At 35.9% G+C, this 12343-nt stretch overlaps 1 protein-coding gene across 2 annotated transcripts in view; it reads right to left on the minus strand.

Annotated features, from left to right (window-relative positions):
* The window catches only part of LOC149076792 (1-acyl-sn-glycerol-3-phosphate acyltransferase delta-like), a 31256-nt gene extending 20262 nt beyond the window's left edge, over positions 1 to 10994 (minus strand). Inside the window, exons 1-4 of one of the 2 annotated variants that reach the window (XM_089244467.1) lie at positions 10237 to 10994; positions 3862 to 4055; positions 3452 to 3621; positions 893 to 1054 (exon numbers count right to left, since the gene is read on the minus strand). In XM_089244467.1, coding sequence (XP_089100593.1) covers positions 893 to 1054; positions 3452 to 3621; positions 3862 to 4030 — 501 coding nt within the window. In that variant the 5' untranslated portion in view covers positions 4031 to 4055; positions 10237 to 10994. The remainder of the gene's footprint in view (positions 1 to 892; positions 1055 to 3451; positions 3622 to 3861; positions 4056 to 10236) is intronic. The other variant, XM_089244468.1, reaches the window with a different exon arrangement.
* Between the last annotated feature and the right edge of the window lie 1349 nt (positions 10995 to 12343).

Here is a 12343-nt window from a genome sequence, read left to right on the forward strand (position 1 = left end):
TGAATATTTACAAGTTTAAGTCATTCGGAATTTAGATATGATGTCTAATAATTAGTTCAATGTTTTTTTTCTCAGAAAAGTTTAAATTTATTAAATAAATTGGATGTTGACATTAGCTTTATGAATCTCAGTCCAGATCTTTGGGGTAGGGACGATTCTTATTTAAAGTCACAAGAAACATTCCAGAATCTGTGTTGTTAATGACACAGCTGAAAGGGGGGGGGTGAAATTGATGCAAGATTTTAATGTGCTCTTAACTGCGAATGAAGAGTTGAAGCAATTTCTTTTCCAATGTGTCGAAAACCACAGAAAGCACTACTTGGACTGCAAGAAGGCTACTCTTAAATGAAAATTTATTAAAATATATTATTAAAAAGTGAATTGTGCTGTTTTACATGCCCTTTTAAAGATGTCCTTTGACAATTTTATAGCAAAATCACTATTTCTTAATCTGAGTAATAAATATACATTTTCTCAAATGCTTAATTTTTAGCAAATTTTTTCCTCCTACATCTTTATTCAATCAAGCTCGATGAGGCACAGGTTAACCTTTATATATTGGAGAAATATTCAGTATACTTCCACATTATGGTAAAAGAAAAAAAATTAAGGGGTGTGTCGCTTGAAAAATTTTTTAAAAAATTTTCACCATTATAATAAGGGCCACCATAACAAAAGATTTTAGTCTTTATGAAATAAAAAATTGCTCTAAAACAAATGAATAATTTGCTTGGTTTTGTTGTTTACCAAATTGTTTTATCATGGTATTTTGACCCTGTAATAATTATCATGAATACTGAATATAGCAAATATTTTTCATGTGATTATATTTTAGCTCAAATGTATCTCTAAATGGATTTAGATTATTTGTCACTTAAGTGATTATACATACCATAACAGAATCATCATAAGCCACCAATCTATCTAAGTTTGGTCCTAATGTCAATCTATCCTTATCCCAATCTCGTTCCAAGAATATCATCTCACCAAATACCCAACCCCATCCAACGACAGGCATGTATCGCAACGATGTTTTAGCACATGTTTTAGCACTCTGAAATTTGACAAAAAGGATACATTTAAATATATTCACAATAAAGACTTAAAGATTGAAAGTAAGATTAAAGGAAACCAATATAATATGCTTACATATATTACTAGCCTTAAAGCAGAATGTTTTTCATTGTTTTAGGACGAGCCCTTGGCTGACTGGAAATGTTCTGCGGTTAAAAATTCCCATAATAGTGGTAAACAAAACCTTTCTTAAAATTCTTCTGGATTGTTCTGAAGTAGCACTGATTGTTCTGCGACGTACATCACAGATTTCGGCATATTCTGCTTTAGAGATTACTAGGATCAAATAATTTCACACCGTACTCTCCTGCATTAGATGGTAAACTGTAAAACTTGAGTAACACCAGCTTTTAGCTTTTTTAATGTTGGGGTCTGGTCTGTTTCGGGCATGCTGGGAAATGCAAGGTTTAATAAGGATCACAATATGTTACCACAGTATTCAGCCAATTATATGGATTTTTAGAGTACAGATATTTAAGAATTTTTCAGAATCTAACTCAAATTTCCCAATATGCTGGAACATATGGAAATTCCAGACATGCTGGTCTCCCTCCCTAGTCCCCTTCCCAGCATACTGGCTAATACGGAGGAATACAGTAATAAGAATTTATTTTTTTTGTAAAGCTTCATTTTAAAATTTTCCAACTGGGGTGTGTCACCAGTGTTCCACTAAATTTCATTGAGTGAAAAAATTTCAAATTTTAGGTAGTTTTTTTTAATAGCGTTATTTCTCACTGATGAAAAAAACCCCTTTTTAATAAAAAATACCCCTTAACATTTTGGGGAGAAATGAAATTACTCTTCAAAATTATATTTTCAGTCAACACTGCATGTCATGAATGTTTTCAAAGGAAATTAAATGAATTACTTGCAACAGAAGTTCAAATGCAATTATATGAGTACTCATATAATTGTGTAATTGATCATTTCTTTGAATTAGCCACAAGAACAAAGAATAAGCTGTTAAAGCTGGATAAGCCACAGCAATACATACCTAAAAACCTCTTCATTGTAGTTGTGAATGATTTCTATGCAGAGAGTTCAATGTGAACTCACTGCAAAATTACTCTAGTTTCCTTATTTGAGGACTTACAAGTACTTGTTCTTTTAATATTTCGTCCCATTTAATTTCAGAAAAATTTTCGTTTAAGTGCAAGAAACTTGGACGAGATTTATCCATGTTTTTCCATCAGCCCCAGGGACATACGCAGGGTCAACTTAGTAGGAGTAACAAAAGGTTTAGGAAAGGGGGGGGGGGAATTCACAAGGATGTTCTTCCAGATAAATTTTTAGGTAATAAGCTTCAAAAAAATATTTAAGTCAACAAATTGATTGAAATAGCTGATAAAGGTATTTTATTGGTATTTCATATTTAGTCTTTCAATGCTTCATTTTTTTAAATATTAAAAATTTAACCCGCCCGCATATGCCTCTGATCAGCCCCAATTTAATGTTAAGTGGTGGCAGCAAAACTCATTTGGAACATTAAAGCATCTGCAACATTGACTTAGCCTCATCTTTGACTAAAGGGGTGTACATAAACATACAAAGCCTGTGTTTCTCTTTCAATTACAAAAAAAAACAAAACAAAAAAACAGAGAAACCGGTTAAAGTTAGAGATAACATCAGTGTTTCCATTCCCCAAGTTATAGATGACTAAAAATATAAATATACAAATACAACGCCACAACAGGCAAATTGCCCAACGAGGTGGCTGACTTAAGGACATCATGGATCCCCGAGCCATTTTTTGGAGGCCCTACCTACTACTACACCACACATGCACACCCCCCACCCCGCGCGGAGCCCCCAACGAATCGGTACATGCGGGTGGTGCAACCTGACGTAAAGTATCATTGATTGACGTGATTTCAAGTATCATTTCATACACCCTAAACCATGCAAATTTTAACCGCATCCCGAATGCGGAACCTACGAGATGTGACATGCGGGCACTAAATCACCCGTATATGACCTAGGACTTAAAAATTAAATGCCATACAACAAAAAAAAAAACTAGAAGTGATGGCAATTTTTTAGGTCAGATCTAGAATCAGCACCAAAAATTAAAAACAGCTAAATTATTATTCCATGTTAGAAAAATCTTGTAGACGTGTTATTTTTAGCAATGAGTTTGTGACTTCTAGAAACACAACATAGGAGATTTCAAATAATTGTCAAACTCAAAAATTTTTGATTTGATCACACAGTTTAGCAACTTAATTAAAATAACACTGGCTTAAATGCACGCTTTTTTTAACATCAAATTTTCAATTAGTGTAGTACGAAATTGTAATTATTGACTACCTAAAACACAAGACACCTTGAATAATGTAATAAATTCAAATAATATGAATCAGTATCTACATTGGCTTACCCCTAACATTCGCAACTTGTCACACATGAGCCAACACATCAACCAATCCACCTCATATTTGTGATTCATCACAACAATACTGTGTTCTTTTCCAAATCTTTTAAGATCTTCATCTTTACCGTAGAGGTAACATCTTGATCCCGACCACCATTCCGCCATAGCCACAATTTCTAAAATTGAAGTAAAAATTGATCAGCTTTTTTTGTTTTGACTGTTAAAAGGTTGCTGCTTAAATCACAAGCATGATTAAAAGTGCCAGTCAGCACTCTAAATCATGGGAATTCTTTACAAAATCACACACAATGGTTATCCCAATAAATGACCAGTACCCCGTTCTTGACACTTATGTTATAACCAAACTCTGGAATAAGCGATATAGAAAATCCTTTTATGGTTGAAAGTTAACTTACGTGACCATGAAGTATATATCAGGTAATAATTCAATCGTCTATAAAGTCTTCTGTTCGTATTGTAAAGTGAAAGGTACAAAATCCCTTGAAACACGTTAATGATTAACCCACTTATTACAAATACCACAGCCATAAGTGTGTGCATGAAGAACATTTTCTTGATGTCCATCTTGGATTTTTTCAATCAAAGATACCTAGTAAAAAACAATTTAAAAATCAAAACAGAAAATTATTTTTACAGTATGAAATGCATGAGTCAGTCTTCTAAAATATTTTGTGACATAAATAAAACATATATAGGCAATTGATTTTATTTCTTTCAAAACTAAATTGGTTATTTAAAAAATTGAAAATTTTCCTAATGCCCTCCCTTAACTCCTGTATTGAATGAAGGCTAACTTTGGAAATCTATCGACTGTAGACATTGGTAACTACTTTACTGTACACCAACTCCGGTCATATATTGCCCTACAGAAATTTACAACCAATAGAGTTGAGTGGGAAATGAAGGCTCCATCTATCAGTGGTTGCCCTGAGACCAGTAGGTAAAGAACTCTATTCTGGTGTTCTTTCGCAGATTCGAACCCGCGGACCTAGACGGTAACCTTCATAGTGGAAGACGAGCATCTTACCACTGCACCACTTGGGCACTGATATTGGTAACTAATCAATTTGCTCTTGTCTGGATTTTTTTCTATATTTTGATATCTTTTACAATGAAAATAAAGTAGAAACTTGAATACCTGAGCTGATGTGGACTAGACCCACTTCAAACAATTTTACAGAAACTTGCCCCCCCCCCCCACATTTTACCCCTAGCACATTTCGTAACTGGTACATTTTGCCCCTAGACAGGGCCAAGTGAGAGGGTGAGTGATCAAATGAGTGGAGAAACAGCGAGACACCCAGGTTCTGTCACAAGAAGCAACGTAAGAACTTTTGGCCCTCAAGGGAAGGGGGGGGGGGGAAGGGCATCTCCGGCAAAACCAAAATTTATTGATACATCAATGAGTACATATAGTGCAAGAAAATCAGAAATTATGTAAATCAAAGAATCAAATTAATCAAGTTCAAGTCAAAGTGCAACAGGCATGGATAATAAATAATCATAGAAAGTTGCATAAAATCATATCGAAAAAGGTGCAATCAGAAAATTTGATTGATCAAGGATTGTATGACAGAAAGGCAGAGCACCCCATTGCTCTCTGGCAGTTCAATACACTCAGTCTAATTCGCTTTTGATCACTGCTGAAAGATGTTTAAAATTTCTCCGGGACTTGGTGACATTGGGAATGAGTTTTTTTACCAATGTAAAATGGGCTGAGAAAATTGCATCTTTCTATACCAGTGGTTCTTAATCTTTTTTCCATCCCCCCCCCCGAGTGCAATGCAACTCGCCTTCCCATACTCCGGATAATCAGTTCCTATTCGGTTTTTTTTTTCTTTAATCAATTGCATTAAGAATCTATATAAATAAATTTTTATCAACTATTTTACTCATTTTTTAAATCTTTAATTCCAGCTACTGTCTATGTGCCAAAACTTAAAAACTACTTAGAAAAGAACTTCTTAATCTTCTCCCCCTTGCTACTTTTCCATTAACCGTTTTATAAGATCTATCATGATCATTTTAACTTTGATATTTCCAATATTCTAGCCAAACTATCCTACATCTCCAGAAGACTCGACCATTCCCTTAAAATAAAACCAATTTTTGCTTCCACACTGACTGTTTCAAATACAGCTTCTTTCCTCGTACCATTGGTGAAGGGAACAAACTTCTCAGTTTTATTGTCAACTCCCACACTGTCACTAGTTTTTTGCACAATATCAAACAATATCCATGTCCCATTCAACCGCATTCTCTTGTATAGGCCTAGGGTCAACAATATTGTATAAATAAATATTCAATTTCTGCTTTATTTTTTATAATAAATTTGAAAACTATACTAAAAAAAATTAGTTTGAACATTTTAAAAATTTGGGAAAAAATGAATTAAATGCAAACACAAAGGCCACAACAGACAAATTACCCCACGAGGTGGGTGAAAAGTTGTTTTTTTTCCGTCATTTATTCATTCCAGCTGGTACAACAACAATATACAGGAAAATCCTGCAAGTTCTAATTCTGCCTTTATCTCATCAAGCATTGGTTGTAGAGAAATGGTTCCAATTTAGAAAATGCTAAAAATGTGTTAAAAAATCACCCTGTACTAGTTTTGAAACTGGAAATACAATGTACAATAAAGTAAAAAAAATTTTAATTTTTATATGGACACACTGCCCTCAAAAACCCAATCATAAAGTTATTGCTTTGTCTCATCTGAGGGAGGAAATTTCCCGTTTCTAAGTGATATATTTGAATTAAAAAATCTGAGAAAAGTTGGGAAAGAACAGCATAAACCGACAGACAATGCTCCTTTCTCTCAACTGTACTGTTCTTTTTCCACTTTTATCTAATTTTTCAATTCAATTGTCTCAGCGAATATTACACTTAGAAACACAATATTTTTTTTTTTGGACTCAATAGAGACAGGGTAACAACTTTCTAATTTTTTATTTTGTGACATGTCTGTGTGTTCACTCTCAAAACTGGCACAGGGTGATTTTTGAACACATTTTAATAAGAAATTTTTAAACTGAAACCCATACTTCTATGATGAATGGCTGTTGAGATAAAGGCAGAGTTACGACATACAGGACACCCTGTAACCTGTATATATATTTGTTTGGCACTTGATTAAACTTTCTAACGTTTTTCCTCCTGAGTTATGCTCACGACAATATTAAATCTAAGCACACCATACTAATAGCACGACGTACAGTAATGTAAATAAGTTGCAAAATATTTTGATTATATTAATGGTAATTTTTTTCTTTAATCTAATTGGAAAAAAGTACAAATGCCTAATCAAAAAAGCAACTTTTGCAAAAAAATGTCATGTGATACATTTATACAAGAAGTTTCTAACTTAAAGATAAGGTGTTAAAATAGCTGTATAATTCATATTTTTTTAAGAATCTGAAATTCAATTTTTATCATCACTTCAATTTTCCTGAATAATCAATCAAATGTTAAAATTTTTTTTTATATCCTGCATCCCCCCTAAAAATTCTCCCCCGTACCCCCTGTGTACGGGCATCCCCAGTTAAGAATCACTGCTCTTTACTGTTACCCCCCACAGGATCTTTGCTGCAGTTAAGGGAGGCTACCATGTCACCACTTAGGGCAGCAAACTGTTAATGTGGGTTTTAAAGAACGGAAGGTTATGTCTCAAGGGCCCACAAACTTTCCAGGGCACTAAAATTGGCTACCTTTTTGTATTTTTGGAATGGCCCAGACACACACATGCCCCTTTCTTTGCTTACACCTTGAAGAATACTACTGAGCCAGAACTTATGAGGTACAGGCCCTGGGTGTCTCTGGTGTATAGATAGCACACTTGCCTGATATGTAAGAGAATCTGGGTTTGATTCCTGGAGGAGATAGCTCACTTTTTCTTCCTAAAGGTTCATATCGGCATAACAAACAGCTTAACAGGGTTTACGGTTGTGCTGCGAGTGGGCTATTCAAATTTTGCCACTCTTTATTTGTACTAGCCTAATTTTCTTGACCACTCATTCCTGAAATTGACTGCCCTGGATTTTTTTATCGCCCCACTGTCATTTCCTGCTCACTGGGTTTCCAGGACCTACAATTTATTGCTGATTGATACCAAATGGCAGCCTTTTTTTATACTCACCAAGAGGTTGGTGCGCTAACCCCACTGTGTGGGACTCCCTGCAGTAGCAATTTTTTTCAGTAGTCATGTTGCCATTTCTGATGTACCCATGTCAGGAAAGTTTCTAACAAAGACAAACCGGGTATCAAACTCGTCTGTCTACCCTAGGCTATAGCCCACTTATCCCTCCCTCCCTCCCTCATAAATATGCCTGTTTCTAAATCATTCTTTTGGTTGCTCACATGTTTATACACTCTCTGGGTCACTCGCTCACTGACCCTACAGCAGAATGTTTTGAATTGTTCTGCAATGAGCCCTCAGCTGACTGGAAATATTCTGCAGTAAAATTCCCATAATAGTTTTCTAAAATTTTCTGAAAATTCTTCCAGATTGTTCTGTGATGTTTACCGCAGATTTCAGCATATTCTGCTTTGGGCTCACTGACTGACCCAGCACTTCACACTCTAGAGTCACTTGCTAACCTGGCATTTCACTCTATTTTAGGTCAATCACATGCCTTTACTCTCTCATGGTCACTCTTTTTTGATCAATCGTATGCTAGCTCTAGGTCACTTTTTTTGTTTACTGTTTTCAGGTAACTTCACTCTTTTTTGCCACTCCCATGCTTACAAACTTTCTAGGTCTTTATTTTGGTCACTTACTGATAAAGGTTCTTGCACTCTAGGACTCTTATACTATTGGTACTTTAGGCGAGTATCTTATTGACCTGGGCTACTGTGCCCCTCCTGCTTCGCTAATGTGACAATGTCTTTCATAACCTTTTTGGTTAGCTACGTAGAAATACAATATGTCCTCAGGCACATATTGTCTTCTCCCAACACGAGATAACTGTTTCCCATCTCTACAGCTTCCACCGCTCTAGCAATAACACAGATGGCATCAGTGAAATCATTTGTGACTTTGAGTTTGTTTCCAGCATTTACATCTTCTTTGTTCGTCTGCACAACCATCATCGAGTAATATTTATAGTTTGCCATAAATGCTCACATAACATCCAATCAAGTAGCTGAATGCCAGAGGCATATATGGAAGGCATATAGAAGACTTAAACACCACAGTGTTCAGGGAAATAAGAGGCCGTTCAAGTATTAGCCATTTTTGACCTTCCTCCCCTCTTATCAGCAAAATTTCGTTATCAGCTCTGCCCCTCTAAATCCCAATGCATATTGGTGGGATTAGAGATATACATGGGGCGCATGTACAGATGTGCATAGGGAGGGCCCCCAAACAATAAAGAATTTATTTTTTAATGCAAAAAACTATTTTTTTTTAAAATTGAAATCTCGGAAGAAAATACCTTTATATGTTATTATAATCAATTTCTGTTTATTTCAATGTTATTTGAAGGGTAGGAACTCAAAATTTATCATTAATAAATTCATTGCGACCCACCCTCTAAGTCATATAATGATAAATTGCACATAAAGGCCCTTGGCCTGCAGACCAAATATGGCCCTGGGGGTTATCTGATGTGGCCTGCCCTCCTCAAATCTAATAAGTTATAATTATTCATTCATATAATGCCCTCCTAAACTTAAGCAGCATATTTACAGGTCCCTTAAGTGTCCAGTGGTACAATTCCAGAGCATTTAAGTGGCTTTTGGCACATTTTCAGAGCATTTAAGTGGCTTTTGGCACATTTTCAGAACACTTAAATGACTCGGGACACAGTTCCAGAACACTTGAGCGATCCGTGACACAGTTCCAGATCACTTGGATCCATGAAACATTTAAGAGATCATTAAAGTGGCTCTGTAGGGTATTTATGAATTGGAGGAGTTACTTCAAGTGCCCACAAACTATGTAAAGGTTTTCTCGTTTCTTGGCACACCAAGTAAGATGTCATTAAAAATATTTCATAAAGGGTGGTTGATGACGTAAGCATTATCCAAACCCTCCCCTCGTCATCAAAAGTCAGCAAATCAGAAACCTCTCTCCATTGATGCTGACGTAATACTTGAATGATCCCTAACCCAGTATCCAAAAAAACTTTGAATGGTCCTTTTGGATACTGGGATTACCTTCAGACTTCCAGAACAAAACAAGGTTTAAACTAATTCGGGAAAATGGTTTTCAGAGTCTTTCCTATTGTTCATGATTAATATTTTATTCCGATACAAAAATTATCACTGCAACAGTGTTTTCCTGATAACTAGGAAAGAGAATATGAAACCCACGAATACCAAGGACAGACTGTACTTGGTATAACACTATTTATGCGACTGTTCGCTGGAAGTTACTAGGAGCGAGAACAAGTCTCTGAAAAAGTAATGTGTATGCACAAGACCACTATAAAAGTCTCGCGAATAAACTGCGACCTGTCTCTGCTTCTAGAGGACGACCAGCATCACAGTTAGGATTTCAACCTTGGGCTATAACCCGCTTAGCCCCTACCCTCTAAATACACCTCCAACAACCAGAAAAATATCTTTTACTAATGTACTACAATAACCGAGTCAATAACATTATTTATAGATAAGATTTCAACAAAACTTAAATAATAAGTAAAAAAATATATATATATGAACTTCAACGAAAAAGAAACATTCACCATGCAGTTAATACTGTGGTCCCATACTCACGAAAACAATATAATGACAAAAAGCAGGATAAATTTGTATGCGATACATACCCTGTTGAAATTCTTTGAAGAAGTTTATTAAAGAAAATTTTCCAAGAGGGAGAAAAATAAAAACTGCTAAAATAGTAGAAATTGAAAAAGTTTTCCCCTTTAGAAATTCGCGAATCTTCAACATCAATAAATAATACAAATAGACATTGCGTGTGTGTGTTTCACCTTTCTTTTTCCCTACACGAGCGCTCCTTAATTATATCATATGTCGCAGTTTTTTCCTTCTTCCAATTTTTTTTTTATGTAATTTTTCCTTGGCACTGTTTGTAACAGAGTGGGAGTAGAGCTGAACTTTGGCCAGTGGCGTTATGTTTATCAATCGAGAGAGAAAGAGAAGGGGGAAAAAAATGCAGCTCGGATGCAACAGGTATAATAATATTGTGGAATCACTTTTAATCTACTCAAAAGAAGTTCAAAGTTTGATTCCGAGGAGAAGGGAGGGGAAAAAAAAAGGAAGAAAATGATTCTCCAGCAAAAAATATAATAAACTATAATCGCGCGACAATCAGCAATTCCCTACTCATCACAGAGAGTTGATTGAAAACAAAATAAATACACTATTAAAAAGACTGGAGAAAGGGGACGGGGAAAGAAATAAAACTAAAAACGTGCTTGCTACTGTTCGTTAAAAACTACGTAATTGAAGGAAGTCTTTATATATAAGTATCGTCATAGGGAAAATGTTATTGGAAGAAGGAAAAGGCTCAACAGCAGATGTTTCCCTCTCTTGAGAAATTTAAAAAAAATAAAATGTCAACAACTGCCATCTTTATACGAAAAATATAAAAAAAAAGCACGCGGTGGAAAGTCCCTATGATTCACGGCACTCCAAAATAAAACTGGAGAAAGGAAAAAGAATCTGCATATATATATATATATATATATATATATATATATATATATATATCGACTTTTTTTATAAAAGGATCTTTTTTGTTCTTCAATTCAACATACAAACAAGTGCCATGAGATGAATGATCAGAACTCAAGAAAAGTAACTGTATGAGCATGGTCCCCCACATCCCAGTGCGGCGGGGGCCCCTAGGCTGAAATCTTTGGCGAGCCCCCTAGACAGGACATTTCACATTCACAGGCCCTTCCATATTAAATTTATAGCGTGAAGAAACAGAAAAAAAAAATAGAGAATTGTCTCGGGCTCACCCATGAATATGACTAGGCTGACCATATTTCCTCGAGCAAAGAAATTGCAAGCCTGTTGCTATTTATATTGCTACAGTATGCATGGCCCCCACATCCTGTAGCGGGGCCCCAAGGCTGGGATCTTTTGCGGGCCCCTTCTGTAGTTATTTAAAGCGTGCAAAAGCAAAAAAATGTTGATAATCGTCCCGGGCCCCAGGGCTAGAGCCCTGTCAGCCCCCCCTATGTGGGGACCATGACAGTATGTATATCTTGAGCCGGGTCCACATCTTCAGAATTCCACAAAAGCAAAAACTGATTTTTCAGGAGGGGGGCTAGTATAGCGAAGGCAATTTTTTAATGGTCGATTTTGCGCAGCCACACCCTCAAAACTTTTTTGCTCTTCGGAATTCTGTGCAGTTCTATGAGTGTCAACCCAGCTTAAGAGGCGAGGTACAGAAGGCGGTATACACGATTTCAGGAACGAATTAATAAGTTCGTAAACCGAGGGTTGAATGTCATTATAATATTTGTTCTCAGATGGCAAAATGTTTTGTCACTTTTTCCATAAAATTGGGTTATTCGCGTTATGGAGTCCCGTTCGGTAAAATTTTGGGAGGTGGTAAAATTTCGTCTTTCTCTTTCAGTTTTTGAGGAAACAGCGGAGGAAAATTGTAACTAGTGAGAAAGCCACAGCATCGAATGTTGGCAATAAAAAAGTTAATTCCCGTTTTAACGAATACCGTTATAGTGAAGACCTCGTTTTATTGAAAACTTTTCTACTTCCCCCAGATAAGTATGCATCAGTGCCGTCTTAACGCATGGGTCAACCCGTGACCTACGTGAGTGACATTACTTTATTACTTTTATTTACTTATTTTATTACTTTCGAAGGTCACGGTCAACCCCACTGAGCTATAAGTAAACTTTCCTTATAGCTCAGTGGTCAACCCGGGCAGCCTTAAGCGAA

The sequence above is a fragment of the Pholcus phalangioides genome, unplaced genomic scaffold, assembly GCF_987345545.1.
Source record: "Pholcus phalangioides strain wild (caught in Gottingen) unplaced genomic scaffold, Ppha-v1.0 ptg000015l_1, whole genome shotgun sequence".
NCBI lineage: Eukaryota > Metazoa > Arthropoda > Arachnida > Araneae > Pholcidae > Pholcus > Pholcus phalangioides.